At 40.0% G+C, this 27,619-nt stretch overlaps 1 protein-coding gene across 2 annotated transcripts in view; it reads left to right on the forward strand.

Annotated features, from left to right (window-relative positions):
* The first annotated feature begins 5,079 nt into the window (after positions 1-5,079).
* The window catches only part of sema3ab (sema domain, immunoglobulin domain (Ig), short basic domain, secreted, (semaphorin) 3Ab), a 31,384-nt gene continuing 8,844 nt past the window's right edge, over positions 5,080-27,619 (forward strand). The window contains exons 1-8 of one of the 2 annotated variants that reach the window (XM_041795425.1): positions 5,080-5,172; positions 5,268-5,636; positions 16,174-16,334; positions 16,782-16,844; positions 21,974-22,093; positions 23,975-24,065; positions 24,825-24,944; positions 26,413-26,555. In XM_041795425.1, coding sequence (XP_041651359.1) covers positions 5,519-5,636; positions 16,174-16,334; positions 16,782-16,844; positions 21,974-22,093; positions 23,975-24,065; positions 24,825-24,944; positions 26,413-26,555 — 816 coding nt within the window. In that variant the 5' untranslated portion in view covers positions 5,080-5,172; positions 5,268-5,518. Of the gene's footprint in view, positions 5,173-5,211; positions 5,637-16,173; positions 16,335-16,781; positions 16,845-21,973; positions 22,094-23,974; positions 24,066-24,824; positions 24,945-26,412; positions 26,556-27,619 lie in introns of those variants that run through there. The other variant, XM_041795424.1, reaches the window with a different exon arrangement.

Raw genomic sequence — 27,619 nt, forward strand, 5'->3', positions numbered from 1 at the left:
AATCATTCTTTTTTTGTGTTTTGCACTGAGGAGTGACTTCCATCTAGCCACTGTGCCATAAAGGAGGGCTGCAGTGATATTTTTCCCTCTGGAACTCTGTCCCATCTCCACACAGGATCTCTGAAGCTCATTCGGACTGACCTTTGGGTTCTTGGTCACCTCTCTTACTAAGGCCCTTCTCCCCCATTTGCTCAGTTTGGCCAGACAAGCAGCTCTTACAGGAGTCCTGGTTGTGCCAGACTTATTCCATTTGAGAATCATGGAGGCTGCTGTGCTCATGGAGACATTCAGTGCAGCAGAATTTTTTTGGTAGCCTTCCCCAGATCTGTGCCTGTCAACAATCCTGTCTTTGAGCTCTGCAGATAGTTCCTTTGACCTCATGGCTCAGTTTTTGCTCCGATATGCATTGTCAGCTGTAAGGCCTTCTATAGAGGGATGTGAGCCTTTCTAAATCATGTCAAATCAATTTGATTTACCACAGGTGGACTCCAATCAAGGTGTAGGAACATCTCAGCAAAGACCCAGAGAAATAGGAGGAACCTGAGCTACATTTCAAGTGTTGATGCAAAGGGTCTAAAAACAAGCATTTGCAAAAAATCCTCAAATTCTGTTTTGACTTTGTTATGATGGCATACTAAGATTGGATTAATCTATCAGGCTGGGATATACAAAAAACTGGAAAAAAAATGTAGGGGGGCTAAATAATCTCTAAATGCCCTTAAAAATCTAAATTCAATAAAGGTTTTTTGTGTCAGGAAACTCTCACTAATGTCTTTTCTGTCCTTGAAGAGCAGACCTGAGAGTTTCGTAGCCATTTATCAAGCCTGAAACAGACAAAATCCAATATCTGGAGGTCTTTGATCATACAGGTCAGAGCAGTTCTTTGTTTGATATAAATAGCAACTGGATTTGGTTTTTGTTCTGTTCGAGGCCCTTAGATACAAATACTCAAAAACTTCAACTAACTCAAATGTCTTTTATGTTATACTTAGAAAGAGAATACTGAAGATGATGGTGCTTGACCTAAGAGCTGAGATGGAATAATTTAGGTGCCATACAGTCCAAGCTAAAGTTGCTGTTATCTGCTTAACACTCGAACTTCAAATGTATGAGAACTTGGGGCAGCTATCAACATGCAAGAAGGATAGCCAGTTAAAGTGTGGAGTCACATTCTCAAGTGGGCCACTCCATCTTAATTCTCCTAAAACAATCACTCCGTCTGGAATCAGTTATGGCAGATTGTGTTACACGATTCTTGAAACAATGAACTAGTACGTCAACACTGCCAATCCCACACAGCAAGTTAAGAAAGGGACCTGTCTGTTCAAGCCACTAATCCGGTCTGTTTGGGAAGCAGAGACTGTGGCGTGACACTTGTTCTCCATAGTCTCTCCAGTGTTCTCCCTGGAACCTCCAAGCGCCAGCTCGCATTAGCATAACCGTGAGGCCCATCCACTCACTACAGGATTAGTTCTGCTCTCCTCCCACTGTCTGATGGCTCTTTATCCAGATGGATACAGCCTGTTAGAGGTCTTAACCACACCATTGCCACTAAAGTCATTATCATTCACCACGAGGAGGGATCAGCTCACTGAGGGTCTGCTGTTTAGAGAGAGATTGACATCTCATTTGGAATGGTTTGAAAGAAAAGACAGGAACCTCCCCTTTAGACTATGATGGAGTAGCACACAAATGTCCTGATCAATCTGTCTTTGTTCTGAGGTGACTATGTAAGCTGGAATCAGGTCTTGTATCTGTTAAAAATCTGGATTGTTTTATACATTGAATTCCTTATTATGACCAGCATCCCCTTTGACTTTTACGTCAAATCTACATCATGCAGCACTTGATTCTGTACTTACTGTTGGTGCCGGCTTGTCGACACTGAGATTTCTATGTTTGCTATATCGCCGGTTACCAGTCCCATCACGTTCCCTGCTTGTTTGAAACTGCGGAAGCTGATACCAAGCATATTATGTTAGAGATACTGAGCAGCTCTTGAGTTATAAAGGAGAAAAGAGAGGAGATATCACAGGAGATTGAATGTATAACCACTGAATCAGCAAAGGAAGAGGACGGGGACATTTTTCACACTTGTTTGGCCACTCAGAGATATGATGAGGAAATGCATCTGCAAACCTTTCAGCTATCTGCAAGTTAGTGGTGGATTTACTTCTCATCTGCAGCCATTTATCTCAGACATCGCTCAGAGACTGGCGATTCCCCCATAATACCCACTTAATCAGGGACACAGGTTTCAAGTTTTCCCACTGGAACAGCACTTTGTCATGAATGGTCCACTTGATTGGCACACATTTGGGGCACTTTGTCATGTGTTGTCTACTTGGAGGACAACCTTTAAGGGGACTTTTTCAGATTTTGGCCACTGCAAAAGGCCCATTTTCATTTATCACCCACTGACAGGGCAGTCTTTTATGGACCTTTGTCATGTATAGCCCACTGAAATGGCACCCCAAGTCACTTTGTCATGTATTATCTCACTGAGAGGGCACCCTTGGGCTCTTTGTCATGTTCTGTCCATTGGAATAACTGCCATTTAGGGCACTTTTTCATGTATCACCCACTGAGATGGCACTCTTTTAGGGCACTGTCATGTATCGCTCACTGGAAAGGCACCTTTAGGCACTTTGTCATGTATCAACGACTGGAAGGGCACCCTGTCATGTAAAGACCATTGAGGGAGCAACCTTTTAGAGGGACTTTGTCATGCATGGAGAACTGGCAAGGCACCCTAGGGCACGTTGTCATTTTTCTCCTACTGAAAGGGGCACCCTGTAATGTATTGCCTATTGAGGAGACAGCATTTTAGGGCGCCTTGTAGAATATGACCCACTAAGCGGGCAGCCTTTATGGGGCCCTTGTCATGAATGGCCTCTGAGAGGACACCCTAGGGCACTTTGTAATGTATCGCCCACTGAGAGAAGACTTTAAAGGCCGGCTCAGACTACACAAATTCAGCCAGATTTTAGCCTGACTGCAACGTTGCAGCTCATCGCCAAAACTCTGGCCTGATTTAGAGTGTCTGGAACGACAAACGGCCTTGTAGTATGACATAACGACCATGATTCAACAAGACCAGCATGTCAGAATTTTTCTTACATCATTGTCTAGTTTGACACCCTGACCTGATGTGAGCAACTGGGATCACTCTTAGTATGGCCAGGCTGTGGGACAAGATTTTAGTTGCATGGTCTGACATGGTGCCACTGTGAATGACTAAAACAATCAGTAGTCTGAGCCAGCTTTAAGTGGAACTTTGTCATATATCCCCCACTGGAATGACTGCCATTAGGGCACCTTGTCATGAATCTTCCTCTTCAGTGACTGCCATTTGGGGCAATTTTTCATGTGTTGCCCCTTTGAAGGGCACACTAGGGCACTTTGTCATATATTGTCCAATGGAAGGGCACAGTTTTAGGGCACTTCCACAATTTGACAAGATGAATGGAACGCTTGTAGGTCACGTGGTCAATTTTGGCCTTTTAGGGAATAAAGTACCATTCTATCCACTGGATTGGCAGCTGTTAAGGGGCACTTTGTCACATTTTTTTCCACTAGATTGGCACATTTTTAGGGCATTTTTCAAATGTATTTTTCACAATGGCATCCTTTTAGGGCACTTTGTCATGGGCACCCTTTAACGCCACGTTGTTAACGTATCGTTCACCAGAGTGACACACTTTTAGGGCACTTTGTCATGGGCACCCTTTAACGCCACGTTGTTAACGTATCGTTCACCAGAGTGACACACTTTTAGGGCAGTTTGTAGATCTATCATCCACAATCACATCCTCTTTGTGCACTTTGTCATGTTTCATATACCATAGGGGCAGAGACTAGATTTGATGCAGAGGTTTAAATCAGTTTTTACACACGTGCATGTCAACACCCAGCTTTATCAAACTCTGTCTTAATGGAATGATGCTCTAAGTCCAGTACTCAGAATGAGATTTGTCACACTTCAACCTTTAAGACAGGTTCAGTTTGAAAATGAATGTAAGCTTGAAATTCATTCTAGGAACTCTTGTGTTCACCCATGTGATTGTTGAAACTTAAGCGGCGCCATCACCAGACAGATGGGCTCTGACAAGATGTGTTTGTCTATTGTCCAGATAGTTCCTGACAGAGCCTGAGCTACATCACTGTGATGTCATCTTAGGCATGAATCAATCAGTCACAGGCAAACCAGATTGCTGATGTTTTACATGATACAGGAGCCATTTAAATAGCATACAGATAATAGTCTCTGTGCAGCCCCACTGTCTGGCCTCCCTATCTGATTTCTAACTTCTTATAAAAACAAGGTAAGCTATGAAACAGCAGGATATCTTGAAACAATATTAAGTCATTTAATAATTGTGAGTATTTGTGAGAAAGATAGAGTTCAAGGAACAAACACAAAGAAGACTCAACAGACCTTTAAGGATTTCAAGAAGTTGAGAGTAAAGGTTAATCATCTCTGTGTTCCTCGTTTTCTTAGTTTTTGCTAGATTGTAAAATCTAATAAAACATGATGTACTAGGGGTCTCACTGACTGAAATCTTTAATGTTTTCTAAGAATGAGTTTCCCCTGAAGTTCTGCTCACATGTCCCACCGTGTGCTTCAGTTTTCATGCTCTTTCTAGCCTCTTGCCTTGCCCTAACCTTTCCTCCTCCTCTTCCACCTTTGCTTTCACCGTTTTCTCTCACGCTTCCTATGCTCTCTCTCACCCTCTCTCCCACCTACACCACACTCTCTACTCCCCCCCCCCCCCCCCACTCTCACTCTGACTCTGCTGTCTGCCTCAGCTGTTCTCAGTTGCACTGTGTGCCTTGTGCTGTGGGGACAGGGCAGAGCTGCGCTGAGTGGGGCTGAACTAGTCCGGAGCACTCTTAAGTGGAGAGAGAGAGAGAGAGAAAGAGAGAGAGAGAGGTTGAAGGAGAACAGAGTGAGAGACACTCAGAGATAGAGTCGGTGCAGATTGTGCTTACCAAGCAGACTGGATTAACAGCTGAAACAAACTGGACCTGTTTTTCTCTTTTTAGCCCAAGGTGGAGACTCACCAGTAACGTGGATGGTTGTAGAGACAGCGCTGCATGCTGGTGGGCAACAAGACAGAAAAGTATGGCAGGCATACCCAGACCCTCTCCCTCTTCCTAGCATTTATTATGGTGAGATTCTCTTACATGGCTTACTTTGGTTAACTTTACCCTGGGAGGCTCTCTTGCTGTGACATTGACCCATAACCCCAAACTCTGCTTTGCAGGATCTGTCTCCCCTGGAGTTGGACTCTTCATTTTTGGCTTTTGACCCCTGGAACGGGAGAGGGTTTTTGATTTTGGCAGGAGACGAGACCTGCTGACAGCCAGTCTGGACTGAGCCACAAGCTTTTATTTTTAATCAGCGGAAAGCAGAAACATTTCTTCTACAAGGACTTCGTCTTCTGCTACATCTAAGACAGACCTCTCTGGAGGTGGGCATTTAAGGGACCTTTCTGGCCTGTTTTGCCCCAGGACCATGAGCGCTCTCTGGGGCAGCGTTTTGCTGCTGTGTGGGGTGGTTCTCCCCAGGGTGGGGGGCTACCAAGTCCAAGAAACCAAGAACAATGTCCCACGGCTAAAACTCTCCTACAAAGGTAAGCCTTTGCTCTTTCACTGACTGGAATAAATGTTTGAAATGTTCACAATTCAGCTCTTTTGCCTTTTTTTTTCTGAGGAAGAGCCTGAAAATCTTTTCCTTCTTGCACATGAAGACTTAAAGCCTTACACTGCATGTACTGTGCCGATGATGAAGTGACTGGAACACATTGCAGCTTAAGTTACTGCTGTCACATATGCGCATGTGAGGTAGAGAGTGCTCCTGGTGGGATATGCAGAAATATTCAAGAAGAATTAGATTCTTTGCAAGGATTATTCAGCTTTATGATGGCTGCAAGGTGGAATAATGCATGCTTAAGCTTCTCAGGCAAAGTGATTTAATTTGAGATCAATATCATCTATATAACCTCAAAGACAGTTCTCTCTCTGTAATAAAATAGTAATTTAGAGTTTAGTAGTAAAGAAAGATTTAAGTTCGGTTAAATTAAGTTTAGTTGGAAAATATGTTCCTCTCATGGAAACCTTGTCATAGAGTTGAAAAAATACCAAAGTGGGTCAGTAAAACAACTGGCTAGGACACATAAAAATGATTTAAAACAATCACTCCAAAAAGTATTATGCCAAAAACAGAGCTGGAATTTGGGAACGTAACTTCACCTGCCAAATCAGAGGAGGTGCTCCTGCCTGATGCATCTCTATCATACAGATGAAATCTCTCTCTTCCCACCTCTCCGACCCTGTTTTGATCAACTGCTGTAGTCACATTTGCTATGAAAAGTGGTGCCAGACATGGACTCTCTGCCAGTTGAGCGTCATTTATCGCTCTCTCTCTCTCTCTCTCTCCCTCTCTTTTCTTTTTCCTGCATGTCATTTTTCCGCTCCGTTCTTTCCTGCATGGTAATTATACTGAGGATGAATGGTGCAGGTCTGTTTCAGCAGATGGCTTTCCCAAAGAGCAATGCTTCTCGCTCAGCACTGGGAGATCCATAATTATACACACAGGCATGCACATACACACACACATGGCCATCTGTAGATAACTAATGATACCTGTGAGCTTATCAGTCATTTAAAACAACACGCTGTCAGTTTGGTGAAACACGCCCATGCAGTGATATCTCTATTAGAAGTCAGGCCTTCAGGTAGCAGCGTGGACAGCTGGGTTATGAGGGTCCCACCCTCCCCTTTTCAATATTTCCTCCTCATTCACATTTAGGCTTGCAGGGACGATACTTGGCACCGTCCCTGGCTTTGAATTTCTAGCCAGAGGATAGTAAGCAGGTATCATTTTCATGCCTGCAATGTGGGAGAAATATTATTCACATAATATCGTAGAATTTCATCAAACTCTCGGTCCCATTAGGCAAGTGACATGGGATTATTGCACTATGAATCATTTATACCATCATATAAATTATGTATTACCCCTGTGATAGGTGACTCAGATTTACTCCTGGAGAGAAAAAAAGATGATTTACTATGGTGAATTACAGAGCGGGACCTGCCTAGACAGTCCAAGAAGTTTCTGGTGACACATGGGTACTCTGACCCCTACAGGTCACTGGGAATACTGGGGGAATCTGTAACCCTATGTGCATGCACAGATACATACTTAAATGTGTTTTTGACTTAACTGAAGACCTTACCAACATGAACACAGCAGGGGAGTGTTTATCTAGAAAGTGTGAACCTTAGCGGCAGCCTGCTCCTCCGCAGTATGAGTCCCAACGCATACCGAATTCCCCAGTCAGCCGACACGCAAATGCACCCACACACAAACACTTCCCCAGCCCTCCTCCTGAACCCCAGGAGATTCCTACAGATCTTTGAAAACCAGGGTAGAGGGGCAGAAGGGCACTGGAGTAGGGGGAAAGATAACAATGGTACCCCATGGCTACCTAAACATGAGCTAAGGTCCAACTGTATCAACAACTTAGAGACTGGGTGATGATTAGATGGTGGGAGGTGATGGTTTTACTGTGAGCCATGGTGCTATAAATGGAGTCATTTCAACATGGTTTACACTTTGACATGCACTGATTCGAGATCGATTAGCACCCCCAGGGTGGATTGATCCTCTGGGGAGTAAGCACAGCTAGCTCCATATGATTTGTAATGTAGCACACATGTTTACCATCCAGAGAAGGGAAGAGAGGGCACTTCACTTTTATAGGATTTGGGTGTACTGCCAAAAGTACTCCTTCTGTTCAACCTGTCCACCCTTTTCCGTAGCAGAGCCAAGGACCGGCACAGAAGCGCATTCACTTATCCACACAGACACACATGTGGGCGAATACAATCGCACCCGCTCAGTCAAACTCTTACCCCTAGAATAGGAAAAAAAGTGAAAAAAATGAAACTACTCTGGATTTTTCTGCTTCCATGTTTGTGTAGAGACACATTTGCCTGTGTTATTGACTTTTTTACCAGAGCTGGATAATGGAGAAGTTCACTTTAAGACGATAAATCCATAAGCATGTTAAGAATCTTCGGATCGGGGTTGGGTTTCTCCTGGTGTGTACAGTATAAACTCTGAACGGCCCTGAATGGTCATGGAAAGCATACGCCCCCAATGTTTGGAGGCTATCTCACATTCTAAATAGTTGTCGCTCCCCCCGTGGTCAGGATATGGGTGGCTGTGTTCACTTTTTGTTGAACTTAGGTCTACGTATACTCTTTGTAGTCATCTGTACAGGCATTAAAGTTGGACAGAAAAGATACAGCTGGTTACATAATCACATAAGGAATTAGAGAGGCATAGTGTCATGTAGTGTCGATCAGTGTGGTTGAAAGCATTACATTCAGATTTACACCAAGGTAAAATTCTAAAAACTTTAAAATCTGACAAATTTCATCAGATATAACTTGGATCAGCAGCTACTTTGATCCTAACAACAATTTGGTAACACTTTATTTTAGTGGGTCCTAATCATCCAGTAATTTTAAAGTAATACGTGTTATCATCTAGCAATTTATCAAGAATAAGGTGGTTATTTCCTTGTATCAAGGTGGCATTTTACAAAATAATAACTCAGAAATATGGTAAAATTAACCCTTAGAGGTCCACTGACAATTTTGCCATATTTTGTAAATTTTTTTTGAGAAAATAAATCATTCAGAAAATGTATACCATGCTCATGTTGGGTATAATCTTTTTCAGCACTACCTCAACTTTTTGAAGTTTAATTTACTGTATTAGATGTAGGGCCTCTAAAAAACAAAATGCCCCCCAAAACTGGATTAGAAAAAAATGTTTTTTAAAACAATGCATTGTCATTTTTGAAAAGAAATAACATTATGCTGAAAATATGAAAAAATACCAGTGCCAGTCCTGTACAGCATGTTCTATTCTCCCCTTCGTGGTACATTCATTTTTTTTTATCAGATTAAAATGATTATATTTCCTGTTTTACTTAGTCTATTGACATCAAACAAAAACTGAAAGAAAGCTTAAAGACCATGCCTCCGCATGAAGTGATAGCAATTGCAAATGTGGCTTTGTTTTCATGCTGTCATGTGACAAAAGTAGCACATGATGAAATCATGATCGTGGACCCCTAAGGGTTAAGAAATTATTAACCTAGAAATTAATGTATTAGTTATAAAGATTTTTGGAGTATTGTAGTATTTTTTGTAATATTCTTGCAGTTGTCTGGCTATTCATGGTATTTTAACTTCCCCTCATCCTCTAAACCTAATCATTTAGAAAAAGGATGTACAGGAAATCAGTCTCATCTGGACTCATCCCACCTCAGCCTGCAGGTCGACATCCTCCAAGGTTCTTTGCTGGTTGGACAACCTTATTTAGGGTACCTCTTAAGAGGCCAAATATCCTGATAATGCCAACTATTGACAACTGTATGCCAGCATTTCTTGTTTGAAAGCACTGGACCAATACTAAACCACTTCTGTTGCTAAGACTATCACTAAAGCCAGTGTCATTAGCATCTATAAAACTATAGCCTATCATTTGTACACTAAAGGGCATGCAGCCAATACTACCTGTTGCTTCATTCATTCATTGACTTCAGATCCACGCAATGTGCTACATTGTCTTTCAAAACACTCCAAATTGTTAATAGACTGATTCCCTACTGACTGAAACTTTTCCTAATATTTGCTACCAAAATTCACCTTACTTGCCAGTGGCCAATGTGAATGTCTGGGTAATGCTGGGCTGGAATTCCCTGAGAAATGTGTGTGGCCATGCCTTTCCTTTGGCCTGCTACTCCAAACTGCCATGGCAGCAGCATTTGCAGGGAGGGTCATTGAAACTTTCTTAATCCAAACCCTCACTCGAACTCTAACTCCAGTTATACTGGGGCATTTCTCTGGGAATTAGGTAGTATTTTACCAAGTAATTTCACAGAAATAGGATGATAATTTTATATACAAGTTGCTCGATAACTCATAGATAATATCTTTATTTTGGCCCACTAAATAAAAATGAATCCTTCCTGAATATGTAGTTTTTAGGGGGTTAGGGTTAGGGGTTGTTTTAGGGCAAAGTGCAACACTCAGGTAAGATTGAATAAGATAAGATAAGATTTTAGATCATTAAGACCACCATAAAGTCTTTGTAAAATATGTACAAGGTTAGTTTTAAAATCAAGGTCTGCAAAAAATAAAAAAATAATTTTAAAATCGATTTTAAAATGATTTTAAAGAAGTGTCTTAAACAATTCAAACAAATCATAAAAACTTAAAGGAGGAGGAATGCACACAGCCTAATCCTAACCCTAACTCTGAGGATTAGGGTTTAGTGGAAGGGTTGGGGTTAGGGTAAAATACCACCTAAATGCCACAAATTACAAGGAATAACCTGATAATTAATATATTATTATTAGGTACATATTTTTCTAATTTTAACTTGTTATTACTTGTTAGAATGCTAAATCATTGCAAAGTAATTATCGCCTTATTCTTGAGAAATTACTAGAAAACTGCACTTATTCCTACAAAATCGCTAGATAATTAGGGCCCACTAAAATGAAGTGCTACCAACAATTTTTATGTAATTACTATTTTCTTTTAAATAGATAGCCTTATTAATCTTGACTGCAAGATATTCATTAGACTTTCTAGTTTCTAAATTACAAAGTAGACTTATAACCTCCAATATGAAAATACATGACAATATAAGAAATATTGTCCAACATTTTGGACCTCAGTATTTCAAATTTGACACTTAAAATGTGAAAACCCTGGAGTATATACTTAAACTCAAACTCAAGCAGTGATCTTCTGCCTCAAACCAGTCCGTCAGAATGTGACGGTGGCTGAGGAGCAGTGTTCATTCCAGCTTGACACTAAACAAATTACAGCACTGATGAAGCTTTGTGCTGTTTTTCCCCCTCGGGCATGAATGAATCAGTCACTGTACGCACTTCAAGTGTTTTGTCAATGTGCAATCATACACTCAGCCTCGAGAATGATGAACGTAAGTGAAGACACTGAACCCGGGCCAAACACCAGCGTTCCCATGTACAGTGCAGCAGCCACACGTGGGTTATTGTTAGGACGTGTTTCTGGTTTTTCTTAGGAAGCACTTAGATAACACTCGCTTTGCCCTCCAGTGGAGAACGAGGAAGAGAGAAAGCTGAAGAGAATGTAGGCTAAAAGAGTTTATTTTTATCGGTCTCACATGGGACTGTTGATTCTTTGCATCCATTCCATCTGCCCCTTTATCTCTCTCTGTTTCTTTCTCTCTCACTTTCCACTTCTCTCTGCTCTCTTGCTAATTCTTTGTTACAGAATATAGAAGTGGTGGAAGAGATGGGAAGAATATAGAAAAACAAGGATGTTGATAAAGAATCCTGTCAAATGGACCTGAAAGAGAAAGTTTGCTGAAAATATGTTTAAAAGTGAAATGTGCAGGAGTATTGACAGGCCGTCCTCAGCAGTTCAACTTTAAAAAAATACGTCAGGGCAGCAGCTGACACCTGTTCCAGGATACATTTGCCTCAACTTGTCTTTACGTCCGTCTGATTATTTGTCTGTGTGAAAGCGCCTCTTCCTACATCTACACATGCTCCATACAGCAAAAACTCTTTCTACTTGAGTAATGGCTCAAAAGCAATCAGCACAAGAAGTAAGTTTTGATGTACAGGTGTAACAGGTGGAAAACTAATTTTGCTCCTTTCATGAACAAACTGTTGCCCCATTGGATATTTAACTAGACGGGACACCAGTTCAGACATGCACAAATCGCTGGCATGGCTCGGAAACATCCTGTTTCTTTCCAATAACACATAACACAGCATGCTCCATAAACAGATCCACACACAATACCCATAGAGAACATGTCTCTGGATGAATAGCTTTTAATAACTTAGCCATATTCTCTGCTGAATGGTCTGTTACCATGGACACTACACCCAGAGACGGTTTCCACTCACCACAGTTGTGTGTGGATGGTGGGTGGATGTGGTGATGTGGTTTTAGGAGAAGTGATGTTCCCTGCAGCTTTGACACAATGCTGTTAATATAAAATACATAGTATTCTAGACTCATTTCCTTTAATTCTAGTTTAAAAAAATGTACACAAATATGACTCATCATTGTTCTATTTTCTTTGTAACTTCTGTTGGTAAAAGAAAATGCTGCATGGAGCAAAAGTTAAAAATGACATGATTTTTGCTTCTTTATGTGTATTTCCTTCCCGTAGACACACCCAGCCAAGGTACAGTTGAAAAAAGGTCAGAGGTTGCAGGCTGCTGTTATTGCGCTGTCAGTAAAGGGCTTACAGTGTTTCCACTTATGATTGATTACCAAAACCACGCAGGAACATAAATCTGGGACGCAGCTTTGGGCTTGGCTGAGAAGTACTTGAACAGCAACTTTTTATGACCTTGAGCTTCTTTTTCACTGTAAAGACCGAGGATGTGCTGTGGTTAGCAGCCCAATTATATCATCTGAAATGAAGTTAGGAGTATTTATCATGGATTAACCACTCTAAATAGTCCCAAGTCTATTCTTTGGATATTTAGAGACACTTATGCGGCATAAACTGCTTATGGATAAGGCATAGAAATGCACTGATACCACTTCTCTCAGATTAAGTACAAATACAGGTTTAAACATTTGTTTTCACCAGCACTGAGTACAAATATGTTATTTAATAATCCTTCTATAATATCTAAGATTATTTTGAACATTCACTTTATTTTTATCAGATCTTTCCCAACCCTTTTTTTGATGATTAAGCAGTGCATAGTTTGCTCTACTCTTGCCTTCCTCATTTGTGTTTAATATCACTAAACTGGAGACATAGCTCCAGCTATGCCTTTATAAAATAATGAGAGTCAAACATCTTAGTGTAAAATCTTGAGTACAGTATATAGTATGTAAAGTTTTGAGTTTGAGCATGAATGCCATCGGACAAACTTAAGTATACTGTGGCCCAATTTGAGAACTGAAAATCTTCCACCAAATCCCTAGTACAACCATAACATGAGACTCAAGTATTTACCTTTTATTTATCATATTTGTTTTCATTAACATTTAATTGTAATGCAAAATGCTTTGGTTTCAGATGCATTAACATTACTCTAAGTGTTTTGGGAGGACACAAAGAACAATAAAGGATCAACTGCCATTTATTTTGTTTTGATCAGCTATCTGCACAGTCACTTACATTTTCTTTTCTAATATTCATCTCTGTAACGTACTACGTGGCCCAGAAAACTCTTCCCTGGTAGCATTAATGTCTCCAAAGGCACTGATAAATTATTAAAATTGAGATGCTAGTGTGAGAGTAGGATGTTTTATGGAATGTCACAAGTTAATCCAACACTAGTTAAACTGTGACACTGGTTGTATACATCAGACAAAATAAATGATAAAAAGTGACATGAAATTAAACTTCTGGCTGTGTTTTGTTATTTCTAAGACTTAAAATAATGATGTGTAATCAAGTATTTTATGATCATGTTAAACAATGGTTCCCAACCTGGGGTGCCAAAGATCTCAAGGGAGGTGAGGTTCCCTGTCTGCTTTGAGGTTGTCTAAATAAATTGTACATACATTTAAAAAAAAAAACATCATGATTTGAAACATACCATGGCATACTAGGGCCACCCTAAAAGATTAAGAAAATAAACATCAATTTACAGACACTCTTGATATTTTAAGAGTGGCCCTTATACACTCTCATTATAATGGATGGTTTATACATATAGATCTTTTTGCAAGAACAAGTGGGTTTTTGGGGACCAAGCTTTTCTCAGATATGAGCAAGGGGGTCCCGAAAGAGGTTGAGAACAACTGATTTAAAACACGATTATGATTATTATTAACATTTTTAAAATTTCTAGAGACTTTTTGCTGTGCACCTACAGTACTAGCGCCCACACTTTGGGAAGCACTGCTCTCATAAAATAGTTTTGTTTTATGCTGATACATCAATATGTCATACATAAACAGTACTTTTAAATCATTTTGGTTTTACTAAGCAACATTTATATTTGAACTTTTCTCAAGGCTTTGCATTGATACTAAGAGAACATGTAGGCTGCATCATGTTAGTTTATATTTAGAGACTCTCTTAACATCTCTCCCAGTATACTAAGGCTCTGCATACCAACTGGACCAGTGGTTCTCAGCTGGTGGGATGGGACGCTGTTTCCAGTGGGTCATAATTATATGCCAGGAAAAACATATAAAACAAAATGTTTATGATATATAAAAGCCATAAGTGGATATACTAACATCTGTACATTTGTTTTAAGTTTTTCTTTTAAAGGCCAATCAATCAATTTCTTTTTCTTAAGACTTCCCTTTATCAGTCTGGATAACAAAGCTGGTTTCCCCATAACAAAGATTATTGTGAAATTCCTTAAGAAATTACTAAATTTCCACACTGTCTAAACGCATGCATAAATGCATTGCATTAAATGCATTTAAGTGGTTGAACACTGTGAATTTGGGTGGTTTTCTAGTTAGATGGTAAAGGTGGGTCCTTCAAGACTAAACTACACTAAACTAAGACAATAACAAGTCAAGACATAATCATCAATCTGTGTCATATTAACCCCCCTGTGTTTACACAGCAATAATTCTAAAGTAGTTTGTTTGCATGTGAAAATAAAACTTTGTCCCAAACTGGATGCTGGAACCAAAATGTTACATAACAAAAAGAAAGTTTCTCACCAACCAAGCCTTTCCTTTCATTTTTATCCTTTCTCTGCAACAGCTGTATTTGATCACCGTTTAAGATGTATCCTTTCAAATCCAGTAAAGAAAGAGCACTCCTGCCATTTTTACTGCTTTATAATGGTTTTTGTTACAAATAAAGCACACTTGCTTGATGATAAGATGTAAAACAATTAAACACAGCTGGGCCAAGCCTCTTCATTCTAACAAGTAAACTAAATCATGGTAAAATGTACTTACTGACTTAGATATTAATGTGTTGGACTTGTTGCTTTGTTTATTTCTTGTTTTAACAGGTAATTTCTTTAGAAATCCAAGCTGTTGTGGATCAGATTGGTCATTGTGATACCCTTTATTCTTTATGTTACTTTCCCGCTCCACCAGCTCTGCTGCAGCATGTGTCCTCTCACTCTCTCGGGTTCTGACACACTTCAGAGAAAGGGGCATTCTCCATGCTAAAACATTCATGAACTTATTTGTTATTTACTCCCTCAGAAAAGGCAAAGAGAACGAGGGAGAGAGAGAGAAAGAGAGTGCTGAAGAAACCAGTCATGTTTTTTGCACCCTTTAATGTTGGTGGTCAGTGGGAGGGGGTCATTGTGAGGTTAGACTTTGCAGGTGAGAACAAAATGTGAGAAGGACGGAGCATGAATGTGTATAAAGAAACACACATGCCACCTTTAGAGGTCGTTATGATAATGAGATATTTCATGTCTGTTTGGCTTTCCGCTGTGAAAGCAAATGTAGCGTCTGTGTCAGACTTGGAAGATGACTGCATTACACTGCAAAATGTGGGCTGTAGCCCAGAGTATCATGTCCTAATAGTCAGTGTGGTTTAGCTTAACCCTGCAGTTTAGACCATGAGATATTAGCAGTCATAACACATGACTTATTCCTCCCAGTTTTCCACGAAAGCTGCACCAAGTTCTGCTTGGCTGCTCTGGTCATGGTCATTTCCTCCATGCAGACAGTTTGGTAACTGGCTCCCAGTATACTGGCATTACCTGCACAGTCCAATTTGGCTTGGCAGTGGTCTTTTACAATCTGCTAGTTGCCTTACTTGGCCAGGGTATTTAATAGAATATAAAAGGCAGAGGATGCAGCATTCTCACCAAAACAAAGCATTTAAAAGCTGTGGAGGAGGCATGGACAAACAAAGTCTGAAGCCAAAACAGCCTAATGTGTCATTTTTAATGCTGCCAGACACAAACCTTTAGCCACAGATATATTAGAGGGATGTGAATGATACAAGCTTTCCAAAATTAATGCCGTGTCTTTTAAAAGCGCCTGAAAATATTAATCAAATCATGCAAATAAATACTGACCTGATGGCTTTTCTCCCACTTGCAGCCCACACTTGTTTTCAAATGTGTGAATAACACTTTATGCTGATGATCCCTTCCTCTTCTTTCCTCTCTGCAGAGATGCTGGAGTCTAACAACCTTGTGACATTCGAAGGCCTGGCCAACAGCTCGTCTTACCACACCTTCCTGTTGGATGAGGAGAAAGGCAGACTGGTTGTAGGAGCCAAAGACCACATCTTCTCCTTTAACCTCATCAACATCAGCAGAGACTACACACAGGTAAAACCACTGTCTGATTTTTTCAGTTCATCTGTCTGGAGGCTTTATCCATTTATCCTTTTATCATGACTGAAAGTCTGTTTGACCGACTTAATATCCATCTTGAGTGTGCCTCTCTATCCAGAGTGCCAGTCAGAGGCTCAGGTATCTCGGGACTTTCTTTTCTGTTTCTACCGAAAAGTGCCTCGTGAATATTTCAGAGTGAGGCTGTCGCACACGATCACACGCTGTGCCAGGCATGTTAGCTGCTCTCTGCACACCTGGATGAATAATGGAGCAAACTGAAACAAAGTGGATAACAAATCACATTTGTGACCCCTTCAGCCTGTGTATATACACACACATGCATGCACACAAGCTGTAGCTGTATCGACTCAATGTGTAAAATTGATTCGAGGGAGGGGTGATTCTCTTTTAACATGCACAGGAACTTTGTTTGTGTTGCAGATCCCTTGGACGGCTTCTCCCACCAGAAGAGACGAATGCAAGTGGGCAGGAAAAGATCTCTCAGTAAGAGCTAAAAACATCTTTCTTTCAAGTGGGTGTCAGCATTTTTCTTCTGCTCTCCCACAGTTGTGTAAAAATATCTTTGTTCTACTGTACTGAAAGATGTGCAAATGTGCAGGTCTTAAAGTAAACATCACTTATAGATGCCCTGGGATTACATCCAATATGTGCGCTATAAGGCATTTCAAATGTTTTAATCTTTCAGTTTGTTTATACCAGTGTGTTAACATTTCTAATCTGCCATGTGGACAATAGCCATAGGTCTGATTATAATCTCAGAGCCAAGATTGAAACCGTCATGTGACCTTAATCACTTATCTTGCTCCTGGGAGTTCCATTTAACAGAGTGAGCTCCTACAGATCACTGTGCTATTATATAAATAATACACGTGGTTATATAGTCAGGGATCACAGGCCTTAGCGTGTCTTTCACTCAAGACTTGATGATTTATTTGCTTGCCTTAGCTGAAGGGTAGGCAACTTGGGGCTCAAGGGTCACATATGGACCCCACTGCTCAGTAAATGCAGCCAAAAGGTCAGTGTCAAATATTGTAAAGATGAAGAAAACATGACAAAATTTGCCATGAAAAACCCAAAGAATGGGCCTTCCCCAGATGTGATTTATTCACACCATTTATGCATATATGTAGGGTGTGTAGCATTGGTGCTAATGTCCTGGCTAACAGTTTTGGAGCTGAATAGTGTATAAAACTTTTACTGGGTCCTGATATTGGAATTATACCCATGCTACTTTTTAACCTCTTTTCAACACTTATTCCATCTATCTTTTTCTACTTAGTTTTACCATTTCTAACCAATTAGGGCTTCATTTTGGCCCTTTTCGCCACAAATTACTGCCACTGTTTTGACACTTCTAAACCGTTATTGCTTTTTTTGCCCTTTATCCCTTCTTGCCATTTCTTTGTGGAATTTATATACAGTTGCTAGAAAAAGTATGTGAACCCTTTGAGATTTCTTGGATTTCTGCATAAATTGGTCATCAAATGTGCTCTGATCTTCATCTAATTCACAACAATAGACAAACATAGTCTGCTTAAACTAATACTGCACAAAAAATGATATGTTTTCATGTTTTTATGATGTTTCCATGTAAACATTCACAGTGCAGGGTGGAAAAGGTATGTGAACCCCTATGCTAATAACTGGTTGACCCTCCTTTGGCAGCAATAACCTCAACTAAATGTTTCCTGTAGTTGCAAATCAGACCTGCACAACGGTAAGGAGGAATTTTGGACCCTTCCTCTTTACAAAACTGTTTCAGTTCAGCAGCATTATTCTGATGTCTGGTGTGTATTGCTCTCTTGAGGTCATACCACAGCATCTCAATCGAGTTGAGGTCAGGACTCTGACTGGGCCACTCCAGAAGGCGTATTTTCTTCTGTTGAAGCCATTCTTTGTTGATTTACTTCTATGCTTTGGGTCGTTGTCCTGTTGCATCACCCATCCTCTGTTGAGCTTCAGTTGGCGGACAGATGGTCTTAAGTTTTCCTGTAAAATGTCTCGATAAAATTGGGAATTCATTTTTCCATCAATGACAGCAATCCGTCCAGGCCCTGAGGCAGCAAAGCAGCCCCAAACCATGATGGCCCCTCCACCATATTTCACAGTTGGGATGTGGTTTTGATGTTGGTGTGCTGTGCCTTTTTTTCTCCACACATAGCGTTGTGTGTTCCTTCCAAACAACTCAATTCTGGTTTCATCTATGGACAGAATATTTTGCCAGTAGTGCTGTGGAACATCCAGGTGCTCTTTTGCAAACTTCAAACATGCAGCAATGTTTTTTTTGGACAGCAGTGGCTTCCTCCGTGGTGTCCTCCCATGAACTCCATTCTTGTTTAATGTTTTACTTATTGTAGATTTGTCAACACAAATGTTAGCATGTGCCAGAGACTTCTGTAAGTCTTTAGCTGACACTCTAGGATTCTTCTTCACCTCATTGAGCATTCTGTGCTGTGTTCTTGCAGCCATCTTTACAGGACGACCACGCCTAGGGAGAGTAGCAACAGTGCTGAACTTTCTCCATTTGTAGACAATCTGTCTTACTGTGGACACATGAACATCAAGGCTTTTAGAAATACTTTTGTAACCCTTTCCAATTTTTGATCGTAGGTCTTCTGAGAGCTCTTTTGTGCCAGGCATGGTTCACATCAGGCAATGCTTCTTGAGAAGAGCAAACTCAAAACTGGTGTGTGTTTTTTTTATAGGGCAGGGCAGCTTTAACCAACACATCCAATCTCATCACATTGATTGGACTCCAGGTTGGCTGACTCCTGGCTCCAAATTGCTGTTGGAGAGGTCATTAGCCTAGGGGTTCACATACTTTTTCCACCCTGCGCTGTGAATGGTTACATGTTTTGTTCAATAAAAGCATGAATACATATCATTTTTTGTACAGTATTGGTTTAAGCAGACTGTGTTTGTCTATTGTTGTGAATTAGATGGAGAAATCTCAAAGGGTTCACATACTTTTTCTAGCGACTGTAACATTTTGCTGCTTTTTGCTCATTTTAGTTGCTTTAACTCATTTCCACCACTTTTTTTTTGTCAATTTTTATATATTATTGCCACTATTTTTGGCTTCTTTTTTGCCTCTTTTCACAATTACATAATTACTATCTGCCATTTGTGCACATCATGGCCTAGCTTTGGAGTCTAATATAACTTTCCAAAAGGTTTAGTTCAGAATGCTCATCCACATTGTTAACTTTACCAATGAAAGCTAATTTTGGTTTGAGTAAAGGGGTTTACGTTTTAAAAGGGCTATATTTGAATTACTACGTTGTGTACTATTGTTGTCACAGCTTAACTTTACAGTGGATCATGATTTTTCTGATCTCCATGGGCCCCCAGTTTGGCTATGCTCCAGAAAGCTCTCCTTTCCTATCCCCCTTATGGGCTGCCTTGGGGTATGAACTACTGTTAATTTAAAATGAAAAAATGTGCTCTGTTAACTAAGAAAATACAGATGAAACAGCTGATTTTGATTTTTTGAGTAAAACAACTCACTTTTTAACAACCTTTTACTGTTCAGTCTTACAGTGCAGTGAGGATGAGATTAATGTAACCATCTCAGTACTAAGCTTGACCATCCCTTCCTTGACCTTAACTTGACTTTGCCATTAATCTAATCCATTCAGACAGACCTGTTTAAAGTACGTAAATTATCCACTAACCAACTTCAAATTACGCAATGTTGTGTCACCATGTCAGGTACACTGGTGTGGCTGGTATGCCTATTAGACCTTAAAACTCAATCAGACTATTCAATAAAGCTAAAACCTTAAACTAGTTAAAGAAATGAAGAATATTACTCTCCTGTTGCAGCTCATACACATACTCACATGGGTATTCCAAATCCTCAAAGTTCATTTATTTGTACAGCGTTAAACTTTGCTATTTAATTTGTCCAACCTGCTTAAGAAAAACCTGAGACAAAAGATGACTTGTTGTTTCACTCTGGCTCAGAGGTATTTCAGACCCTCACCTAACTCAACCCTTGAATGACGAGCCAAACACCACATCTCTGTATGTGGCTGAGTGCAGTTTGAAGACACTTCGTGTGGTTTGTTGAAACCTTATGCAAACACACTCTTCCTGGCCCCTGAAGACATGCTATGAATTCAAAAAGGCTTTTGGCAATGCATTGGAATATGAAATCACGGCTTTTTTGTGTGCCTCAGCTCGCTGCCTGGACATTAGCCAGAAGAGAGCAAGCTCTCCTGCCCTTACACACTTCTCCATGGCTTATTTTAAGCACCATGAAGTCCTTTGTGTGTTTTCTGTAAACATTATGGCACCGATGAACAAGGTGCCCTGAGGGGGGGTCTGTCTTTTATAAAGCTGGAGTAGAGTGAGAATTAACAAGAGCCAGGGAAAGAGTGCTGATGCCCCCCGATGCACTGTAAGCAAACACTTTCTGGAGATGAACGGAGGAGATAGATGGGTGTGAAAGGTGTCACAGTGCACCCACGAGGGAAAGGAAGCTGCATGTAATGCAGATATTTACAAATATGTGATATTTGCACACTATTTATAACTCAGTGTTCATTTTAGCATTTAAAACCCAGCAGTGTTTGGTATTGTTTGTGTTATCAGGCGTGATATCCAACAGAAACAGTGAAACCAGACCATACAGAGGCTCTCAGCAGATTGTTTATGCTGCTCATCACTCAGATAAACCCTCCCACATATAGGCCGTATAAATCCAGAGAAAGACAGATGCTTAAATGACAACAAAAGCTTACACAAACAGAGCTGACCCAGTAACGCCAGATGAACTTGACCATGCATATTTTCTTTTGCTTTTTTTCTTTTTAAAAATGTGATGACACATTCAGTTTTATATGAGGCCGGGTCAGCTCAGGCACGTGCTGCATGAGCACGGGGAAATATGTACTGCCATATGGCAGTGTAGCAACGCATATAAAACATATAGAATGCAAACATACAAAGAACAACACACAAGAACAAGGGACGGATTAGATCAACTACATCTGCACCTACACAAGTAATAAGGAGGCTTTAAGCATTAAAGCCCCAAGTCAAGAAAAGTATAGATCCCACGCTGCAGCAGTAAGACAAAGGAAGAAACAGGTTCAAGCAGGATTATAAAGGTCGACTGCTTTGACAGTCTCTTTGGTTATTCTGCATGTCTTTTCCTCCTGTCCCAATTAATGCATGGAGAATTAAACAGCTGATGTGAAGCCAGCAGTGATAGATGTCACTGGGTTCAGAGAGAAAAAGAAGCAGAAGGTCCAGGGCTTGGATGCTTTATGCAGATGAAGTGGAAAAAGCACTGAGTCATGGATGATAATGCATAGTCTGGTCATAATATTATTTTCCGAAGCATTACTCAGCACATTGCCAGGGTTTGTAGGCCATTCCACGGGGAATTACAGCAGATTACAGTAGGCTTTGCATTCGGGCAACATCACAGATGTCTCTATTTAAGTATTGGATTTTCCTCTGCTGAGAACTGGGCTCTTAGTGAGGTTTATCCATCAGTTTCACCACTTTTTTCACCATCTAAAATGACCCTTTTGGTGCACTGACAAGTACAACAATAGAGTGAAAGTTTAAAGTAGACTGACTATTTTTCTTGTTTCCATCAGAGGGAGTGCGCAAATTTCATCAAGGTGCTGCAGCCGTTCAACCAGACCCACCTCTACGTGTGTGGGACAGGAGCCTTCCACCCAGTGTGCTCCTACCTGGAAGTGGGCAAGAAATCAGAGGTACAAGCACATTTCCAAAAACATCTTAGTTTGAATGAAGTCAGAAATTGAGTTTCATTTTTAGTAACATATTATAGCTGTAAAGTCTTCCAAATAAATGATTTGTTAAGCACATAAAGATGGAGACATTCAGCAAAATGAGCTGGAAAATTAAACACAGGGTTTCATAGTCCGCAGGATTTCCAATTCATCACTCTAATATGGAACTGCTGGAAGTGTATGTGAGTGTTCATTTAAGTACAAGCGAACGAAATTGCTCTTTTCTCCTCCAAATGTCACTGAGTCAGCATTATAAATGTGCGCTCACTGTTCATTAGATGACTATTTACAGACAATTAGAGGCAAGAAATGTCTCATCAGAATAACAAATGAGAAATAAAATTCATCTAATGGGGTTCCTTTGACTGTCATGGTCACCATGTCATAAAGAGAAGAGATTTATTATTTTGTCATCTAACTTTCTTTGTAGAGCACATTAAGATGGAAACACAACTTAATACACCAGTCTCATGTTCTTTTTTTTTTTTTTTTTAATTTCAGATTGCATTTTGGTTAGAAGACTATAATCCACTTGGTTAGCTTATGTCATAATACTTTTTATTTATCTGTATATTAAACAAAAAATCTGGTAACATCATGCTTAGAAATATATTTTTACTACATCAGCTCATTGATTTGAATTGTTAATTTAAATTTGTGGGTTATAAGAATGCCAATTTCATTAAACATTACAGTTTTAAGGCAGCATAACAGCACAATTTTAAGTTTGAAAATTAAACATAGCCTTATAGTTTTGCTCTTGAGTTGGCACTATACTTTTAATTCTAATTTTTGTTAATTTAAATGTTACTTGCAGAGTTGAATTGAATTTGTAATAACTCAAAAATCTTTACTACCATTATTAATAATAACTTGGTATCCTTCATTCTTTCACCAACACCATAAAACACAAGTTGAAACAGTTTAAAATTTTTAGTTGAATCTGATTGCGTCAAAGTTTTTAAGCAGTGAAAAGCATTTGTTTGAGTTATTATTATTTGTACATTAATGTTGGGTTACTTTGACTTTTTTTTAAATTGAATTGCATTGTGGAAGCTTTTCTACATTCCAAAAACCCAGTTCAAATCCAACTTAAAACAACATGTTAAAGTACTTCTCGTAAAGCTATATGTTCTTCATTCAGTCAATTTTCCTTTAATTTTTTTCACATACTTAAATCTTGAACATTTTTGCCAATCAAGGTAGAGCAACTTTCGTGATTGTAAGTGAGAATAAATGAAAGGTGCATACTGAACAAGAAAGTCCTCTTCCATCATGTTATACCATCCATTGAGTAATGTGGTTTCTCCCCACACATGGGGTGTCTCAAAGTGGGTGGGCAACTTCTCCCATGGTGCAAAAGTGTCTAATATCCAAATGTATTTTGGGAAAACTCTGCAGATGAAGTAATAATTGTCAAATAATTTTAGTACGATTACAAAAAATACTCAAAGTACTTGAGTGCTGCTCATAAAAAACAAATTAAAGTTATTTGTATTAACTCAGAAAATACAGCTGAAATAGTTGTTTTGGATTTTCAAGCCAACCCAACTCTTTTTTTTAACAACCTTCAACTGTTCAGTCTTACAGTAAAAGACTGAAAGGTGCATTTGATCAAAAAAGTGCACTTCCAAAGGGTTCTGTAAGTCTTCTTTACAGTATTTTTTTTTTGGTCCCAAAAGGTGGGACTTCTCTAACCCAGTCAGTAACTTCACTCATGGTGCAAAAGTGTCTAATGCCCAAAGGCATCCTGGAAAACTGCAGATGAAGCAAACACCCAGGCAACCCTGGTGTGCTTAGTAGTTCACTAACTTATGTGACTTTCCATCTCTCCATCTACAGGACAGCGTCTTCAGACTGGAGCCTCATATAGAAAACGGCAGAGGGAAGAGTCCTTATGACCCCAAGCTGCTCACTGCCTCCATGCTAATTGGTGAGTTAGAGACCGGATACACAGTGCTGCTCTTCTGTGTGTTAGGGCTAATAAAAACATGGAAGACCAGCAAATACCCTCTGCCTTCCTCTCTCATTTAAGCAGATATACAGGGTGTAAATTACAGAACAGGACATTCCTGCCATTCATTACATGTGGATCTGTTCTGTAGTTGGTATTTACAATCTTGAAGCCCCTCATTGACAGGACTGTAAACTCTATTTCAATCTGAATTTACCTCCTTTAAGTGCTGGGCGTGCATGACAGATGACACTTTTATTGAGTTTCTTTTGCACTGAATCAAATAAAGCGTGTCTGCGTAAGCATGCCGTACCTTTCTAGCCCCAATTATTGCCAGTCACATTGTGTTATATCACACCGTTTAACCTAGCAGATGGCCATTTTCCAGCCCATCACTCCCAATCTCCTCTTCTCTTTTTCTCTCCCCTCTTACCAGCATTATTATGTACTCCCCCTGTCTCACACCTCTATCCTGTCCCTCCTCATCTGTCCCTCCATGCATTCATCCTCCTCTTACCTCCCTTCTTCGCCCTGCCCACTGCAATAATGTCAATTTCACACTCCTGATGTTCATCACATCCGTCACTGCTTGTGTTCCCCCAGGACTCCTAGTCTATCTTTACTGCTAAGCCCCTGAACAATACTTCAAGCTTTAACACCTGCATCCACAGGAGGAAATCACCGTAGACTGTTTTCTATTTGACTGAATGTACTAACATGCTTCATTCTTGGCCTTAGATGGGGAACTGTATGCTGGGACCTCAGCTGACTTCATGGGGCGGGATTTCGCCATCTTTCGCACTCTTGGTAGGCATCATCCAATCAGAACGGAGCAGCATGACTCCCGCTGGCTAAATGGTGAGGAGAACTCCCAATGAATACTTTGATAAAATCCATTAACATTGCTTTTGGAATCTTAAATTTTGTTATAGATTAAGTCTATTTCCTTTCAATCAGGTTAAGAAAATGTTTCACTTAGCTATGACCTCTGGCCATCCTCAAGGTTTGGTTTTAGACTGTATTTGTACTTTTATTTAATATACAGTATGTTACACCCAGGCCTTTATTTTAGTAGTTGTTGTACTGTTATTCACCTTTATGCAGATGACACTTGGCTTTACTTGTCAATCTATCAAAAGACCCAAGTATTTCATGTTGAGGACTGCTACTTTGACGAACAACTACCCCAATTTTGCCACATTTAAACAAAGATATAACTGGCCTAATGACTGGCCTAAAAAGTGCTAATAGACCCTGCTGTAGTCTGTTTCTTTCTGCCTCTAATTCCAAGATGTACAGTCCTGTGAAAAAGTATTCCCCTCCTGATTTCTTCAGTTAACTGTGATTAATCACATTTATTTCAAGTTTAGTTCAATTTCACTAGCCACACCCATGCCTGATTACTGCCAGACCTGTGAAATCTCTTAAATAGAACAGGTCATAAATAGACATCTATCAGCCTAGAAAGGGTTAAAAATGTCATTTCTAAGGCTTCGGGACTCTGGCAAACAACAGTGAAGGCCATTATCCACAAATGGAGAAAACTTGGAACAGCAGTGAACTTTTCCAGGAGTGGCCAGCCCACCAGAATAACTCCAAGAGAGCACTGAAAACTCTTCCAGGAGAGCCCAGAACATTTTAAGACCTGCAGGCCTTGACTCAGTGAAGGTCAGTGTAAATGGCTCAACAATTGGAAAGAGACTGGGCAAAAATGGTATCCATGAGAGAGATTTAAAGCCAAAACCCCTAAACAAAAAGAACACAAAGGCTCATCTCACATTAGCCAAAAAAAAAATGTCCTGATGGTCCTCAAGAGTTTTGGGAAAATAATTTGTGGACTGATGAGACAAAAGTTGAACTTTTTGGGAGATGTGCGTCCCGTTACATCTGGAGTAAAACTAACACAGCATAGAACATCATAGCAACTTTCAGACATGGTGGTGGTAGTGTGATGGTCTGGGCTTGGACTTGCCATGAATGATGGAACTGTAATTCTGTTCTCGGCCAGAAAATCCTGAAGGAGACTTGTATTGTGAGAATAAATGTGTCAGTGTGGTATCCAGTTTTTTGTTTATATCAGTTCATTGCAACCCTTGAGAAACGAGTTACATGTAGTGCAGTAAACTCTTTATTTAAGGGATCTCTCCATTTTCTTCTTGTGGAACTGATAACTACACCAAAGGCCAACAGTGTAGTCTAAATAATTTGAAATCAGTGGATGCATTCAATATCTTATGGTCTAAGTTCAAAATCAAAATATAAGTCAGGAGTTGTAGGAATTGATTTTTTCATATATCACAAAATTATATTTGTCTTTGTGTGGTAGATCCCAGGTTTGTGGGCGTTCATCAGATCCCTGAGAGCGACAACCCAGAAGACGACAAAATCTACCTGTTTTTCAAAGAAAACGCCATTGATGGAGAGCATGCTGGGAAGGCCACACATGCTCGCATTGGACAGCTCTGCAAAGTAAGCATGTACAGATAAACATACACTGGCTCTTACACATGACCATTCACGCATATACAATGTGACAGAAAAAAAGTCAGACACACATTGAACACACATATTCTATGAAATAGCTTCTGTATCTGGAAAAAACACTTGGCGGGCGTCTGAGTGCCTCTCATAATGGCCAGGTTTCAGGGGCTGTTAAATGTGATTATTTTTAGCCTGGGGAAGGGTAGGCTTTGTTGTTCATCGTACCATCGCCCCTGAAGACAGAAACCTGAGAGAAATGGTAAATGTCACCAGAACCTGAGAGTCAATAATGCTCTCAATGGCAGCACTGTTATCCTAATGCCAGGCTTTGGCGCTGACTGAGCCTGCCACGCCCCTTAGCTGCAGGGGATGGCTATGTTAAATAGCTGGCCTTGTATACAAATCCTTTTCCTTTTCATTACGCAGGAATTCCCTCAGCTGACTGCAGATCAGTCACTGATGTCCAGCCTTAACTTCACATTTAGCTAGCTGCTAGCTGTTGCGCCTCTGTCATAGCAGCCTGATTACCCAGAATGTCAGGAATCTGTCTTGCTCAACACAACACAAGCCATCCATTATGCAAGATGTGGTATTAATTTGGGCCTGTGCATATTTGGACACATTCTAATTCACTGTCATAAATCAAAACCATGTGGGATTAGTTTTTATGAGGCAGCACTCTGTGCCCCTGTGTTTGTGTGCTATGTTCTGGAAAACAAACACTACACTGTGAGGCAAAGACACACATTGGAAATGGAACATACAATTACAGACAGTCCCTCAAGACATCTAAAAATCCATAATTTCAGGGAAATTTGCATTTAATAACAGAAAATGTCAATGTATAGTGTAGTTTAGAGAACTGTTTACTAACTGAGTAGTGTAGAGAATGAATTGATAGACCATTAAAACAAAAAATCTTCTCCATAAATCCAGTATTATGAGATTAGCAAATCAGTTATTTCATATCCTAGAAAGCCTGGATGTGTTATACAGATCTGAGGACTGTGACAGTCTTAAAAGGTACTAACTAAGACCTTACAACAAAGATG

This window comes from Cheilinus undulatus, linkage group 9 (genome assembly GCF_018320785.1).
Source record: "Cheilinus undulatus linkage group 9, ASM1832078v1, whole genome shotgun sequence".
NCBI classification, from domain to species: domain Eukaryota; kingdom Metazoa; phylum Chordata; class Actinopteri; order Labriformes; family Labridae; genus Cheilinus; species Cheilinus undulatus.